Source organism: Monodon monoceros, unplaced genomic scaffold, assembly GCF_005190385.1.
Source record: "Monodon monoceros isolate NGI ecotype Baffin Bay Population unplaced genomic scaffold, NGI_Narwhal_1 Super_Scaffold_11, whole genome shotgun sequence".
Classification (NCBI taxonomy): Eukaryota; Metazoa; Chordata; class Mammalia; order Artiodactyla; family Monodontidae; genus Monodon; species Monodon monoceros.
In genome coordinates this window covers 4,145,812-4,163,154 of record NW_021703767.1, presented here as the reverse complement: position 1 = coordinate 4,163,154, position 17,343 = coordinate 4,145,812, and the positions used below count along the sequence as shown (strand labels likewise).

General features: G+C 53.1%; 1 protein-coding gene across 5 annotated transcripts in view; it reads right to left on the bottom strand.

Moving 5' to 3' along the window:
• The window catches only part of TMPRSS2 (transmembrane serine protease 2), a 34,582-nt gene extending 17,554 nt beyond the window's left edge, over positions 1 to 17,028 (bottom strand). Inside the window, exons 1-5 of one of the 5 annotated variants that reach the window (XM_029214477.1) lie at positions 16,962 to 17,028; positions 8,051 to 8,121; positions 5,069 to 5,291; positions 1,446 to 1,532; positions 661 to 774 (exon numbers count right to left, since the gene is read on the bottom strand). In XM_029214477.1, the coding sequence (XP_029070310.1) occupies positions 661 to 774; positions 1,446 to 1,532; positions 5,069 to 5,291; positions 8,051 to 8,065 (439 nt within the window). In that variant the 5' untranslated portion in view covers positions 8,066 to 8,121; positions 16,962 to 17,028. Of the gene's footprint in view, positions 1 to 660; positions 775 to 1,445; positions 1,533 to 5,068; positions 5,292 to 7,907; positions 8,363 to 16,610; positions 16,630 to 16,961 lie in introns of those variants that run through there. The other 4 variants (XM_029214475.1, XM_029214474.1, XM_029214473.1 and 1 more) reach the window with 4 other exon arrangements.
• Positions 17,029 to 17,343: the final 315 nt, after the last annotated feature.

Genomic DNA, 17,343 nt, shown 5'->3' with positions numbered 1-17,343 from the left:
TGGAAACGGGATGTACGGGAGATCCATCCTCCCCCAGGATGGCTGCAGAAGGAAGACAGCGGTGGGGTAGAGCCCGGCCTTTGTCTGGTATCACCTGCATTCAGAGTTAACACAGTTCCCAGAGGACGCAGCAGGCTTTAGGCTCTGGGTACGGCCCTCAGTGGGTATTAGCACAAGCCTCGTCCTCAACGCCAGGGTCATCATTTTCCCTGGCATGACCACTTTACCACCCATGAAATAATTCATTGAAAATAATAAAAGCAGAAGAGGTGCCCACCCCGTGACAACATAGGTCACTTGAAAGGCAGCTTGTTTAGAAAACGCAGAGCCCACTCCCAACTTTATGTCTTAAAGAGTTTGCCTGTTTTAGTGACGTCGTGGCAGCTGGGGCAGGCACGTTGGCCTGGCCCTGGGCTGTGGTCTCCCTTCCCGCATGCTGTGCGATGCTGGTGGAGGGTTGGCGCTCACCCACTCTGAGCCTGTCCCGTCATCTGAAAACCGGGCTTAGATGCGAGGCTCAGCCTTCAGGAAGGGATTCAGTTGTGGAACGCTCGGCGTTCGGGACACGGGCCTGACACCGTCGCACCTGCCCTGCTGTGGCCTCTGTGGTGGGGCAGAACGGTCCCCCTCCGAGGCAGCCGGCACGGCCCCGCCACTCACCGCACCGGCTCTCGTCCTCGCCGCTGGGGCAGTGCAGGATACCATCGCACCAGTGAGAGGGGCTGACGCAGGTCCCCGAGGAGCTGCATTCCATCCCCAAGCACTCGTCCTCCACTGGCAGAGAAATGGAAGGGAGATGTCCGTTGGGCTGAGAAAACCTCCCAGCACCCAGGTGACAAGAGGGAGTGAGCTTTTCCTCCTTTACTGTAAAAGGAGGGGATGAGTCCTTGCCGACAACGTACGTCACAGGGAGCGGCCGCAGGGATCCTGACCCCCTCGGGTCTGTCACTTTGCTCAGGGGAGGACCCCTAGCCTCGGATCTGGACAGCACCCGCCCTCTCTGCCACACAGGTGAGTCCTGTGATCCACAAACCCCGCCCCGGGCTGATGGAGGAGACCTGGCTGTGGGTACAGGAGAGGCCTGTGGCAGCCACCGCTGTACACTGAGACACAGGGACCAGGTGTGGCCCCGAGGTGCTGCACTCACTCTGCTCACGAGTGCCAGGTGCCACCTAGTACCCTGAAGCACGGGGTAAACTCAACGTGCTTCTCCCACGTGTATCAATATCACACACAAAGGGCACGGGACCTTGACAACCCAAGGATTAGGAGGAAGCATGCAGACGAGATTGGCCGCTTCCGAGAAAGGTTATTCATGCATCACATAACCAAACAGGAGGAAAGAGATGAGAAATTTCACGAGGGGCTGTGGGTGAGCCCCCAGCCCGGAAAGTAGGGCCACTAAAGGGCCGGCACACCACGACTTGGCCCCGTCCTGCACTTACTGAGCTTCCACAGCAGCATGGCAGCCAGGACTGCTCCAGCCAGGAGGGCCCCCAGGGAGAAGGTGACACACAGGACTTTCTTAGTCCCTGGAAGAAAAGAGTCGAGTGAACAACTTAGTCGCCAAGTTTCTTAGAAGTTAGACTCTCAAATATATATGGTATATCCTATCAAGGAATAATAATTTCTTATACATTTAAAAATGTGAGTTTTCTCTTTACGAACGTATCCTGGGAGGTCTTACTTCTTCCATAGCACTGAACTTTAGGCTTTTCTTAAGAACCGAAGCAGGAAGCCGTGATATGAAGCAACATACATTAAAATTAAGCTCTTCCACAAGTATGGCCTGAAGGTAGTCAAATAAATGATGAATAAAAAAATGGCTGAAAAAAGGAAACATACCTTGTTCCGGTGATTATAAAGCATAAGCAAAATAATAATAATGCTCCTCAGACTATCATCTCCATGTCAGTGGTACCCAAGGCAGTGGGGAAAAAGCCTCTTCCTCAAGGTGGTTTAGGGAGGGATGGGACAGAGTCACACTGACTCATTTAAACAGTCACTGGCCACATGTGGCTATTTGCGCTTCAATTAATTACCGTTAAATGATATTAAATTGTTCGGTAAATTCAACTACTCAGCAATCCCATGTGACCAGTGGCTACTGCGCTGGACTGTGAAGAGGCAGGACATTCCATCACTGCAGGAAGTTCTACTGGGCAGCGCTGGCATCACTCCCAGGTCTGGGGGCAGGAACTCTGGGCTCACGTTTCAGCTAAGAATACAAGTCTTTAGAGAAGGTCACCAGCGCTCTCTAGTCAAAACAAACCAACACGCCATTGTCGGTCAGAGTGTAAGCCAAACGTCATGCCAAGGTTCAGAGGAAGGCCCCCACCACCGCCACCCTCAGCAGTTCCTGTGCAGAGAGGAGCTCCAGGCCCAGTGATCCCTTGGGATAGGCGGAGAGGCAGAGGGAAGTGTCAGGGCGAAGGCGCTCACACAGACACTCCAACCCCTTAGTTCATACAGGAGGACACCCAGGCTGCAGAGGTGCAGTGCGGGGGGGCCTTGCACCCCATCTGTGCACATTCTTGCTTCGAGAAGTCCACCAGACCAAGACGTTCAGCTTCTGGGGTTGAGAGACCAGAGCTGACCCATCTGATCGGGGCTCAAAGCCTCGCCTCTCATTTCGTTACCATGTTCTGCCAATCCCACAGTCTGTGCTCAAATCGGCTTAGAAATCACCGGGGAGCCTCTTACCCAGAGATTCTGACTCAGCTCAGGGAGAGGAGGCGTGAGTCTGCAGTGCCACAGGCTCATGGGTGAGGTCACAGCTGCTGGTCTGAGGAGCTCCATGTGCCGCCAGCCACATTATCAGGACTTGGCACTGTGGTTGCATCTTACCGAAAGCAGGGCAGGGTCACCAAGGAAGCTCAGGGGAAATTCCAAGTGGCCAATTTGACCCATTAGTCAAGGATGATGTCTTCCTTTAGGAGACTTCCCTATGTGTTATCTTATCCAAGATAAAATAACGTGCCTGGTGAGTTGAGGGCTATTAAACTAGGTATCTTGAACCTCTCGTTGAGAAGGTGACAACCTGCCCAGCCCTCACTATGAGCTTGGGCAGCAGGAGCCCCGGATCTCACCTCTGGGGGACAGGCATTTTGGAATCATTGTCTGGTCGATCAGACATGACTGGGTGCTGGTTTGCAATTGTAGAGATTGTGAGTGTAATTATAACTAACTAATCATTTACCTTCATTGTTGTCAATTGTTGGTGCAAAAGCCCTATCGTGTCCAGTGTCAACTATTAGTAGCACAAGAATGTTGACCGTCAGTCCTCCAAAACCCAAACATTCACATGTGTATGCCTTGTGGTTCAATGTGAAACACCTACGACTCTTGATAAAGCAAATAGAGCCATTAAGGTAATAATTTCCCTTGTATTCCTGCTGGGGTTCTCTTGAGTTTGTGCTGTTTAAGTAACTTGCAAAATACTGTCAAGGCTCTGCCAGGCTACATGCTGCATGATTCCAACTCTACATTCTGAAAAGGCAAAACTGTGGAGACAGATCAGTGTTTGCCAAGTGTCGGGGAAGAGAGGGAAGGATGAGCTAAGACCATGATAGGCTCAGACTAGGGGTCCTCAGCCTGGGTACCACGGACATCTTGGCTGGGTCGTTCTTGGTGGGGGAGTGGTCATCCCCACAGACATCTTGGCTGGGTCGTTCTTGGTGGGGGAGTGGTCATCCTACACCCTGGAGGATGTTTAGCAGCGTCGCTGGCACCTACCCAGGAGATGCCAGTAGCACCCCCAGCCCAGTTATAACAACCAAAACTGTCTCCAGACATTGCCAGATGTCCCTGGGGGTCAAAATCACCCCGAGTAGCAGCCACTGGCCTCATTCTACCAACCACCACCAGAAAGACATCAGTGCAGAGACAAGTGTTTCCTTGATCCAAGACAAATTAATGGAGGGAAAGAGAACCACACAGGAAAGAAGCAGGGGCAGAAAACACAGGAATGGAAGAGAGTAGCGGTGCGGAGAAGGAAGGATGGACGAGCCACCTATGAAGCGCGAAGGAGGCAGAGGTAAGGACTGAGGCAGAAATCCAAGGGCGACGGCACTTGTGAAGAGCTGGAGTGGTCTGCGGAGGGGCGTCTTCAAAGGGTACGGGTCTTATTCACTATTCCTTACTGCCATTATTTATGGCATGGTGGTGGCACGTGGAAATTCACTCTGTCACTAATCTTTAACGGTGCAAGTTGTGTACGTAGGTAGGCGTATCTCACGAATTAAAATGAAAATATTATCAGTGAAAATGTTCCTTGGTCCAGCCACTGTGCTGGCTCTGTGCTCATACTAGTAATGGCAGTACTTGTCCTGCCTGGGCAGTTCTCGCCACATCAACTAGCCTGCATTAAAAGCCTGGGGAGGGGTGCGACGGGAAGGGGTCTGGAGGGAGAAGAGATAAAATGCAATGCAAAGAAAGGAGATGAATGAGAGGATAAGAAAGATATGGGATTAAGGTGATGGGCAGAGGACACACCACCTTCAGTCCCTCAACCCTCCTCCGTGGCCCAGTCAGGTCTGGCTACAAGACCCTTCAAGGCAAGAGAAATGTTGAAGATGCTTCTGTACAACAATTCCACCGGCCACTTCATTCACCAAACACAAAATACACAAGCTACTCCTTGAGCACCTTGAACGTGACTTGCAGTGCCCAGGGAATGGTACACAGAGAAAGGTTAGATCGTTTCTCCCTGCATTGGGGGTTTACCATCTACTCAAGAAGATTCAGCGACAAACCACGCAGACAAGAAGCAGTTCAGAGAAGCCCATCTAGAAAGACCACCCTGGGTGGTACAGGCCAAGCCAGTACCACAGCATTAGTGGGAGATGAAGGTCTTAGCCGCCAGGAGGCCCCCAAAGGCCCACAGGAGGCGAGACCCAGGCCCACAGCTTTGACACAGAGTGGGGGAGGGGAGAGGTATGCAGAGCCAGAACAGCCCGGCAGACAGAGGAGAGCTGGCACCAGAGCTGGTGGGGCAGATGGGCCACCGGAGGAGGCAAACCCAAAACTCGGGCTCCATTAGAGGAAATAAATGCAAAAAGCGTCCTACTTGAGGTGCATGCTGGCCCCGACGGGGGTTTGGGCTGCATGAGGATGACGGGTGTCGAGGTGTGCGTCTGAACCCTCGGGGCGTACTGGGGCACTGCGGGCGGGTAGTACTGAGCCGGGTACCCTGCGTAGGCACGGTGCGCCATGGGCGGCGGCGGAGGGTAGAGGCTTTCGGGTTGGAATCCATGGTTCTCATAGTAAGGCCCGACACCTGGTGGTGACCCCTGAATGATTAAAAAGAAGATGAATGACACAGCATTGTAAAGCAGCTATACCCCACTAAACATTTTTTTTAAAAATTAAAAAAGAAGATGAATGATACAAAACCCTAATTATCCTAAAGGTTAAATGTACACCCCATCACACTCAGACAAGACACTGGGACAGCGCTGCCGATTCTTTTTTTTTTTACATCTTTATTGGAGTATAATTGCTTTACAATGGCGTGTTAGTTTCTGCTGTATAACAAAGTGAATCAGCTATACGTATACATATGTCCCCATATCCCCTCCCTCTTGCGTCTCCCTCCCACCCTCCCTATCCCACCCCTCTAGGTGGTCACAAAGCACCGAGCTGATCTCCCTGTGCTGTGTGGCTGTTTCCCACTAGCTATCTATTTTACATTTGGTAGTGTATATATGTCCATGCCACTCTCTCACTTCGTCCCAGCTTACCCTTCCCCCTCCCCATGGCCACTCTCTATGTCTGCGTCTTTATTCCTGTCCTGCCCCTAGGTTCTTCAGAACCTTTTTTTTTCTTAGATTCCATATATATGTGTTAGCATACGGTATTTGTTTTTCTCTTTCTGACTTACTTCAATCTGTATGACAGACTCTAGGTCCATCCACCTGACTACAGATAACTCAATTTCATTTCTTTTTATGGCTGAGTAATATTCCACTGTATATACGTGCCACATCTTCTTTGTCCATTCATCTGTCGATGGACACTTAGGTTGCTTCCATGACCTGCCTATTGTAAACAGAGCTGCAATGAACATGGTGGTACATGACTCTTGCAATTATGGTTTTCTCAGGGTCTATGCCCAGGAGTGGGATTGCTGGGTCAGTGCTGTAGATCCTTTTAGGGCATCTTTAATTATGCCAATCACTGAACTCACATAGAATGAAAACTCACCAGCGTTTCCAATTAATTGGCAATAGTTTTTGGGTTTGTTTGTTTGCTTGTTTACTATTCATCTTTTGAAATAAAGAAAAAAAACAAATGGCTGACATTGAGACTGAGTAAAAAAATGTGTAGAAGTCTGGGAATGAGACAATACCCTATCACCTGAGAGTGGGCTACAAAGTTATGGACTAGCAATGCCAGAATTATAATGAGAATAATAAGAGCTGACATTCGAGAACTCACCTGCTTCGGGCATCTGTATTCATGCCCTCCTTGAAGCGTGACCATAACCCCCTAAGATGGTACAGCTGTGATGGATATACCCATTTTGCAGACAGGAACGTGAGTGACAGAGATTTAAAAATCTACCTAAAAGATTTACAACTGGGGCGGTGGCTAGCAGATCTGCTCCCACGAGCATCTTTCTAGGGCACATGCGTTTATGTTGAGAGTGTGCAGAGTTCAGCAGCTCCGTCCTTGTCAGTGGAATTTCTGGGACACAGTGTGTACACGCACAAATGTGGAAGCGGGGGCCCAGCTACTCCATTTCCCTCTCAGCTCCATCCTTTGGCTGGTTTCCATCTTCTTAGAATACCCTCCCCTCCCCCTCTGCCTACTTAAAAATTGCCCTCTCCAGGCCCTGCCCCCCATTGGACACTCCGGACCCCAGCAGCCTGCCACCTTGTCCTGCGTCAGCCCCCCTGAACCGCCCACTGGCTGGGCCACTCTGGGAGCCACACTTGCCCTCTTATCTGAGTGTCCACATGCAACACTCCTGCCCACTCAGTAATTTGTCCCCTTGCTCCTTGTTGACTGAGAGCTCAGAGAAGACCAGTATTCTGAGCAGAGGCGACTAGATGCTGAGAACTTTAAACAGGGCCTCCAGGGCAGCGTGATTAGAAAGCAATGGGCCGAATGCGAGTTTAATAACTCACCAACGCGCTCCTTCCAAAGTCCAAAGATTACCCTTGAAACCAGAGCAGTAACAGAAAGGGAATACGAAATGTAATCTCTCATCTAAATGGGGGAACCAGAGGCCAAAAAGCGGCACAGGCGTTTGGCCTCTATCTGAAGCATCTAAGAACGTGCCGTCCTTCCCAGGAAAGGTGGGAGCAGTCACGGCAGTTCGGCCCAGTGAATTCCTGTGCTGTGGATTTAAAATTTAAAAAGGCTCTAATATAAATAAATACATAATACTAAATAAAGGGGCAGGGGAAGCAAACGTCTGTTTTCCAGATAGAAAGAAGAGAGAGAAGAATTTTGTCATTAACCAGTAGAATAACTACTAAATGCACTTATTCCCAGGTATAAGAGGATGAGTGAGATGCGATGGGGAATAAAGATAGTGCATTTGTCTCCAAAGAGTATGTGTTGTGGGGGGAAAGGGTCTCAGGGAGAGGGGCAGCCAGCCCAGTGTCCCACACAGCCATAGCCTGTGCCAGGCTACCAGGAAGCAAGGCGACTCTGTGCTCTGCTGGCTGGCGGTATCCCAAGCGCGCTTTTCTCCCCAGGACTCACTCCCTCTCACCACTGTCCTGCCTCTATCTGTCCCCACACCCTCACCCCTGTCCCCTTGCCCCACCCCAATCTGAGCAGGAAGAGAAGAGGCCCAGGGGAGAATCACACATCCACACCCCCTCCGAGAGCTCTGAGACTTCCCGCTATGCAGCTGTCACATGGCTCCCCCCGCCCAGCCCCTGCTCACCCCTCACCCCAAGAACGCCTTCACAGCATCCAGGGAGCAAAGGCAGTCTTGCAAGCAGGACTTAAAATGCCGACTCACACACATAGCTGTAAATAACAGAAGGAACCGGGAACAGAGGAAAGGCCAGGAAGGTAATGATTAACCACTTACTGAGTTTAAAGCCATCCTGATTTTATCAGCAGCATCAGGTAAAGGGAGGTATTTGGAACGTCCAATCTGACCTAGAAGAAACAACGACAAGACTGTGCTATTTCCGTACTGGTGAGTTTGCACACGATGAATCGAGAATGCAGTAGAAGGATCACCTCTCGCCAGAGCCACGGCGGTTCTGCCCGCTCACCTTTGCCTTCACCTCACCACCTCCTCCTGCAGCTGCTCATCCTGAAGAAGACGGGGACCCACTTGCTTGTTAAGTTCAGGGCCCGCGGCACTCACCCAGCTCCCACCTGGAAGCCCAGACTTCCCCGACGTCACCTCCACCAAAAGGAGAATCCAGGAAGAGAGAAACGTGCACAGGGACTTATAGACTGTTGAGTCGGGTGGCGGGGAAGGAAGGCAAAAATCCGGGTCAACTCCTGACAGTGCCACACCCTGAGGTGTCCTTGGGCGACTGACCTCTCTGAATCTCGGACAGAAGCGGACGCAACCATCATGCTGGATTGCTCAAGTGAGGATTTAACGCGAGGGCACAGGCAGACACCTCACGTGCCCAGGCCATGGCAGGGGTGATAAAACCCAGCAGAGCATCCACTGGGACAATGGAGCAACCACCGTCCCCAGCGTGGAGCAGGTGGTCTAGAGCTTAGACCCACATGGAGGCCACACTTGACTTTTCAAATAATCCATACAGAACTGCCCCAACCTTAATAAACAAATATATTTAGAAATTCCATAAACACATCCATACTGGGCTTCCCTGGTGGTGCAGTGGTTGGGAGTCCGCCTGCCGATACAGGGGACACGGGTTCGTGCCCCGGTCCGGGAAGATCCCACATGCCGCAGAGCGGCTGGGCCCGTGAGCCATGGCAACTGAGCCTGCGCGTCCGGAGGCTGTGCTCCACAACGGGAGAGGCCACAACAGTGAGAGGCCCGCATACCGCAAAAAAAACAAAAAAACAAACAAACAAAAAACACATCCATACCTGCCTGCTACTCCACTCACTATCCCAAATCCAGAAAAGAAAGAAGTTTAGAACTAACCATTTGGGTGGTTTCTAAGGATATCGGTCATGAAAAGAAAGCCCTGGGTCACCTTGTTTTCTGACATTTGTGAACAGTAGTTATCTAGAAAGACCATCAACATAAAAAGTTTTATAGTAAAGGCTTATCTGACGTCACTCTTCCCATCATAAACAAAGAATGGCCTTTGTCCACCACCCCTGGCTGCCCTGAATTGACCAAACAATACTCCAAGAAACGGCCTTCACAATCACGCCTCCACAGGACCCCATCCACAGTGAGAAAGCTCTGGGTTTCAGAGCTGGCCAGATCAGGTCTGATCATTTTTCATCTGTAAAGTGCCCGGCACACAGCAGATGCAGACAGCACGATGACTAGACTCTGGATCCAAACCCCAGCTCAGTCACTCACTACCTGGGGTGAGTGACCTGGGGCCACTCAGTTAATGTTTCTGGTTTCCTTGTCTGCACAAGGGGTTAACAGTAGCACCCACTACAGGGCTGTTAGGGGGGTAAAGTGAGTTGATAAAGAAGCTCTTAGTGCCTGGAACACAGGAAGTGCTACATACGCTTCCCTGGGGGCGCAGGGGTTAAAAATCCGCCTGCCAGTGCAGGGGGCACGGGTTCAAGCCTTGGTCCGGGAAGATCCCACATGCCGCGGAGCAACTAAGCCCACGAGCCACAACTCCTGAGCCCGTGCTCCGCAACAAGAAAAGCCACCGCAATGAGCAGCCCGCGCACCGCAATGAAGTAGCCCCCGCTCGCTGCAACTAGAGAAAGCCCGTGTGCAGCAACAAAGACCCAACACAGCCAAAGAAAAAAAAAGTGATCATAAAGCCGATAAACGTTGAACAGGCCACAGAGGCAGGATGGGCCTGATCGGTCGGTCGCAGTTGCAGATTTACATCTGGAAAGGGTGCTCAAGATACCAACTCCACCGGCTCTGAAAATCCAATGGAGCCAAAGGCAACAGAGCCAGCTCCTGCCGGGCACTGCGTGACTCCAGAGCGAAATTATTCTCTGACTCATTACATTAGAAAAAGAAAACCCTGGGGACATATGTAAATGTATAGCTGATTCACTTTGTTATAAAGCAGAAGCTAACACACCATTGTAAAGCAATTATACTCCAATAAAGACGTTAAAAAAAACCCAACATTAACTTGCTATAAATAAAAATATAAGTATGGCTGTTTAATCTCAGGAAACCTCGTTGAACAAGTCACAAGAAAGATGCAGCAGATCATTTATTTACTCTTCACGCAAAGATAAAATAAAAGAACCAGTTTGTACTGATAGCTTTAAGATTTTTTTAAGATTTAAAAAAAGAGTCAACAATTTTCCGAGCACGAGGAAATAAATCTGAGCGATATACAGGAGGAAGAGATCACCATTCAGAATATATATGACGTTTAAGCCTTTAAGTGGGTGTGATTATCACATATTAATAACCTTTCCTACATCGTCTGCTCTGTAAAGAGAGAGGGTTCTGAGACTTGACAGCAACACAATATCCTCTAGTCTAAGCAGGAAAAGCTCGCACCTTCCTCGCATTAGTTTCAGGCGAGTCCTGCCCCAGAGAACATTCTCACCCCTGGTTTCTCTGCCCTCGGTGGCTGTCACTCACTGTGCCTCTGAGCCATCTCGCCAGTTATAGGGTTGGTTGAAGTTTCAGGAAATGAAAATCTGATCCCACTGGCGGCTTTCCCAGTTTAAGAGCCCTCTGAAAGGAGTGATGAATCAATGCCTGAAATCCATGCTCCCTATTCATTCAATATCCCTAACAGCGGGAGACTAGGAAGCCAGGATCTCCAGGGGCACCGGGAGCCGAGGCCGGGAATTGTCCCATAAAAGCCCAGGACCCAGAAGTAACCGCAGCACAATTCTATCTCACCCAGCGATCCCACGGCCCACAAACCCTTAGAACCCAGAACACCAAGCGTGCCCAAATCGGCTGCATGGACTTTGGAAGGAAAGACGAGAGTCGTGCCACCTCTAACTCTCTGTGGCCAAAAACAAAGGAAGGGGGAAATGTCTCCCTCGGGAACTGGACCTGACGGGAGACGCACTGCTGTCTAAAAGGACCAGGAGATCACGTTCCACGTGGCTCATCTTCGAAACAGGCAATTCCACGCCCACACAAGATAGTAAATCTCTTTAACTGGTTTCTGAAAGGAGCAAGACAGCCCAGATGGTGAGAGACAACACCGCTTCTCCAGTGTTCTTTCCTGTCAGCTAAAGGACACAGCTGATTGCCCTGGATTCCAGAAAGCCGGCCTCAATGAAGCACTTTTCCTTGAAGCGACAAAGGGCATGTGTGTCAAAGCTTGGTCCCCTTCTTTGTTCCCAGTGAGGTCCCGCTCCAACTTCACCCACTTGAGTCACACAACAGCGCACGGCTGTCCCAGGCCACCCCAGGCTCTCCTTTCAGAGGGCTGACTCATGCCTCGAGTCACCTGCCCGGCCACCACTCAACAGGATGGTGCCGTGGAATCCTACCAGCTTCCCACGAAGTAATGAAGCTATTTCCAAACAAGAAGAGCCTCTCCTTATACTGTAGTGTCTTTCCTCTGGACCTCAGAACGCACTTGCTGGAGGTTTATTTTGAAAACTACCAAACCAACGCAAATGAGGTCAGCCTCATAGATACTGACCCCCATCTGGGGGTCAGGGGTTTTCCCTATAATGAAGGCTCCACTGACTTTCCCCCGACACACCGTTCACATAGGGGCTCCTGCACTGGGCCCCGCCAGGTACCTTCGAGATGCTGGTGGTGTGATGAGGTGTGATGGGTGAAAGAAGCTCCACCTCCCTTGACCTCAGTTTCAGTATCCCCACTCCCTATCCGATGATCCATGACCAGTGGAACCCCTCATGCCTCAACCACTGCACAAAATCACCTTACGTGTAAAGATGTTTTCGTGTCCTGTTGGAGACAAAATGCACTGTTAGAGGGAAGGTAACAAACTGTGGTGGATTTAACTAACAGTTCAACATAAACAAGTATAGACCATCAGCAAAATGGCACACACTGTGATTGACACAGGAATGACAGAAAGAGGGAGAGGGAGAGAGAGACAGCAGTTCAGAAGTACTGCCTGCATCACCAAGTTTCTTTTTCTATGAATGCCTCATGGTCCAAACGAGATTACAAACTTTTTAGGGCAGGAATTGGGTCTGGTTCTTTTTTTTTTTTTTTTTTTTTCAAATCTAGCTTTGTACCATACAAAGGAAACATTGCCATATATATATATATTTGCATTCCAAAGGCCAAATGAGTAAGATGAAATTTAAGAGAGAGAGTGCCGGAAAGCCGGCACCTGGACAAAAACAGCCTCCAAATTGAGGATGTGGGTGACCTCACACGTACAGGTGTACAGAGCTGACTGCATGCCGAGTACGACAGACAGGCCAGAGAGGTGTCCCAATCCCTCTAGGAGGGAGGAGGCCTCAACAAAGTGCAAAAGCCACTGTCTAAGGTTTGAAGAACTTGCCCGAGTCAATCTGTGAAATGGGCATAACACGTCAATGGGGTTTTTGCCAGGATTAAGTGTGTACGTGTCCTAGCACCGTGCCCTTCACATGATGAGCCCTCAGGAATAACATAATGATAGCAGCTAAGGGACTGCTGGGTGGAAAGGGGACTCAATATTTTTCTGTGAAAATCCAAAGGAAGAATCCAGGATCAAAATGGTCAGAAACATCAGGAAGGCAGATTTAACTCAATCCAGGGAAACCAAGTTTCCAACAATGAGAACGTTTCAATATCGACTGGGTTGCCTTGGAAGAAAACAGTTCCTCAAACCAAAAAAAAAAAACTTTGATCCAACACTGGAAGGTCGTTTCTCCAGCACATTCTAGAACCAAATTAGGCTTCAGTTGCGAGGCCAGACATGACGATTTTTATTCTTTTTGATAGGAAATGCAAAGGATAAACTCCAAACGCATCCCTAGAAAACACAGGCTCCATGTGCCCCATGTACAGATCAAGTCTCCAGTGAGCCCTGCCAGGAGGGCCCCTCGGGAATCAAGGACCTAAAGGGATTCTGACATGGGGTCACATACAAACAAGTAATCACAAAGCCTGGGTTTAGTCTCGTCTTCCAGATCAGAGCTCACTAGAAAATATTTGTCTAACAAACGTCCACTGGAAGACCACGGTTTCTCTTCCCAGGCCTACTTGGTTGATCTCCCAATGATTCTGTCCACTCTGCCCTTGCATGAATTTCTAGACTTCAGCTGGTGCCTTTCAAACATTTCCTTCTTTCATATCACACTTCTGTACCTTCACCCCTCCCGCACCCTATCCCGCCCCACTGATGCCTGATGGTGCACACAAACTAAAGGCCTGCAGTCTCCCCCTACAGCAAGTCCTTCCCTCCTTCTCCTTGACTTGCCTCTAACAGGAGCAAAAAGCCTGTCCTTGGGTCACCTTCCCTCTTCAAAATCCAGTTTACAGTCCAAGGAACTGCCCACACCCTCACCAGAAGTTCAGCACCTGCCATTCTCCCTGGATGCCTCTAAGGCTGCCCGTGACATTTTGCACGCTCCCAATTCCTCTTCTCCCGACCGCTGTCCAGTGGCCAGGGCAAACCAACTCCTAGGTCACCTGCCCTTCCTCCTGACCTCAAGCTCTGTCTCTGGCTTGTTCCCTGGAACTGCCTGTGCGATCGGCCGAGCCCTTCGCTACTCCGTGTGCTGTTGGGACCAGGATGGTCAATGGCACAGGGGGCACCCGGAGTCCCCTCCCACACACCCAGGCTTACAGCCCCTGAGGACTTGCAAGCCAGGGTTCCCCAAGATGGCCTACATATAGGGCTCCCCATCCCCGAGCTAGGAAGGGACTCACCAAGCCTGGCCCAATTCACATCTCAGCACTCAGGTGTGTGACACCCTTGCTCCCTATACCCAGAGGCCACTTAGCTTGTCCTGGGGCTGGCCCAGTGGCAGAGGTCCCCTGGCAGGTGCCCTGGAAACTAAAGAGGGACCAGGAAGGGCAGCAGAGGCTCAGCAATTTTGGGAAAAGCAGTGGCACCCCAGGAGACCCAGAGCTGTGAGAGCGGCAGAGGGCAGGTGAGTATGTGGGACTCGAGTGCCCCTTCTCCGTCCCCCACTCAAGCAGGGCCAGCTTCCCCTCCTTAGGTAAGCGAGGCTGACCAGACACTATGTTGAGCCAGTCGCCTTTCCTTTCTACTTCCCTGCCTAAGGCTCAGGCATGACCCCTGGTTCCCAAGCCTGGAACTTTCTGGGGGGCTTAGAAAAAATAGATTTCCTGTTCCTTCCGAGTCTGATGCAGCAGTTGAAACCAAGGCAATGACCCCAAATGGTTACAAAGCCCCCCAGGACTCCTGCCCCAGGCTTAGGTGGAAAAGAGTGACAGACACCAGCCCGGAGCCCTGGCTTGCACATCCTGATAGACCCCCGTGCCCCCAGGCCAGGCCCAGAGTCGCAGTCAGTATGCTTACAGGATGATGACGATGACAACCGACATAATGTCCTTCGTGTGTCTAGGCTTCATTGCCTGCAAGACATTTTCACCCTTGGCCCCATCACTCGGGTAGGTCAACCCTCTGCACTGCCCCAGGCTCTCCTGCCCAGGTCACCCCGGAAGCGGGCAGCACGGAGCCCAGGTGGGGCTCTGCTCCTGGATTATGGTGAAGGCAGCCTGGCTGGCGAGCAAGCCCCTCTCCCACGAGGGGTCCAGGCATCGCTCAGCTCCCCTGGAGCCAGGTGGCCTGCCTGCATCCCCAGTTCTCCCTACAGGACCTGGGGCCTGGAGCAAGTTATGTCACCCCTCTGCCTCAGTTTCCTCTCACCTGAGTTAAATACATAATAAAGAGCTTGGAATGATGCCTGGCTGGAAGAAAACGCCACATCCACATTTGCTGTTATCATGACAACACCAGTGCGGCCCAACTTTCTCCTACAATTAAGGCAACTGAGCCCAGGCTGCGAGGGGGCCAAGCTCCACACCATCTCCCGGGCTCTGTAGGCTCCCGGCAGCTACACAAACTTGCTAGAAGACCGACCTTGGAGGCGTCAATAAGAAAGATGTTGCTGGGGACCAAACAGACTGGGAGTCATGAGAAAGTCCCCTGCTGCTCACCAGGTCATATTTTTCAAAGCAGAGAGGGAGGTGTGTCTGCGGCCAATCTCCAGGCAGAGGCCGCCACCGCAACTCCCGGACTCCTGTGTTGAGTGCTTGCTGGTGCCCCCTGGCCTTTCAACCTTGACCCAGGGGTCCAGTAAGCTTGGCCGGGGTGGGGAGACGCAGGCCTGCCCCGCCTCTGGTGAAGCTGAGAAAGGGGAGCATCCCTTCAGTGATCCCCCGGGCCCCCCCAACCCCTCTACCTCACTCAGCAGCAGCAGCGCCTGGCCCCCAGGTCCCCTGGTTGTGCAAGCCCTGTGCACACTCCCAGCCCCCATTCTCCTCCGGGTGCGGTGGGGTGTCAGCTCCATCCTCGCTTCCTGGAGAGCCTTCTCCGACCTCCCAGGCTAAGTCAACAGCCCTCCCCTCACGTCAGGTTTTCTAAACACCTTGAAACTCTCCTTAGCAGCCTTTGTAATTTTCCGTCATTTGTTTGGCTCTCTGCAGCCGTGAGCGCCAGCAGTGCCTGGACGCACTGGCGCCCCGGGCGGGCCCCCTACCGTACTTGGCCCGGGGACTACCGCGCGGGCTTCAATCCGGGTGGGCTTCGCAGGCAGGAGGCAGAGCCCTGGGACACCCCAGCCCTATAGGCAGACCTCGGGTCGCGATCTTTTCCCTCCCAAACGATCCACTGGGATTCCACCTGACAGGCCCGCCTCCTCCTGGGCGTCTGAAACGGAATTGAAACGGATTCGGGATTCGGGATCACGGCGCTGTGCCCTTCAGCGGGGCGGGCCCTTGGCAAAAGCCCGGGCTCAAGCCACTGCCGGCGGCCACCTACAACCAGGCCCTCTGGGGCCTGGAAGCACGCAATTTGGGGCCATAAGGCAATTCTTCCGCAGGGCCCACGAAGCCGCGATAAGGGCGCACACCATCTGGCTGGCGCTCTCAGCCTCCCGGCCCCGGTCCGGGGTCCTGCCGTGAACCGAAGCGCCCGGGTGCCTGGCCTTGTTCCTGGCAGGGAGCGTGCGCCTAGAGACCAGGACCACTCCTCCCGGGGCAGGGGTGCCCGGTGTCCGGGCGGCCCCGCCCTGATCGTCGCCTCCGGGTCGCCGCCGTGGGGCTCGGGCTGTGGGCAGTGCCTTCCCGGGGCTACCGAGCCGTTAGCACCTCGCCCGGGGGCCCTGCGGGCCTGTCCCCGCCGCGCCGGCCGTATCGCTCCCGGCATCTCAGAGAGTTTCCAGTTTCTCCCTACTCTGGGAGGCAACCAAGAAGCAGGAGTTCAGGTAACACTACGGGGCTGCAGAGATTTTCCCAAAACAAAGAAGAGGAGGGACAAGTCTCCCTCTTCCTCGTCCCCAAAGGGAAAAGGCGCACCCCTCGTCCCCAGCTCGGGGCCCAGAGGACAGGGCAGCGGGAGCCGACTTCAGCCGATGGGACGCACCCCGAGGGACCCCGTGGCACGCCTGTCTCCTACCAATTGGCTAGGGACCCGCAGGGCGACCTGTCCCGGGCGACTGATGCCAACGGGGCAGCCGGGGGCCTCTGACCCGCGCACCAAGGCGTCCCAGGCGCGCGCAGCCCTCCTGACCTCACGCAGGTCACTTTGCTCGGCTCAGCCCCGTGCGTCCCGCGGGCGGGAGGACGCACCTGCCGGGCAAGAGCTGCTCACACCTGGCTTCACCTCCCGCTGCTCCCACCCAGCGCGGGGGGCGCCCAGGGCCTCCCTCGCTCCCTGGACCCCCAGCCCCCGCCCCCGCCCCCTCCCAGAGAGCCCACCGCGCGCGCCGCTCACCTGCGGAGCTCGGGGCCCGGCGCTCCCCGCCCCTCTGCCTTCCTCCCCTCCTCCGCCTCCTCCGGAGTCCCCGATCCTCCCCGGCTCTCGCTTTAATCCGGGAGGCGGTGTCCGAGTGGCCAGGGTGACACCCCCAAGCGCCGGTCCCGGGTCACCTCGGGCAGGGGGAGGGGACGAACCGGAACGGCAGTCCCGGGCGAGGCTGGTCCGGGCGGGGCGGCAGGAGGAGGGGTTTCTTCCTGGGAAAGCCCGGGACGCGCTCTCGGCGGGACCCAGAGGGACCCCGGGGACGCTTCCGTCCCCAGCCGGCCTTTTAGGGTTGGGGAGGAGCGCATCTCCCTCCCCACTTCCCCTGGACCGAGCCGGTGGCCGGCGCTTCGCG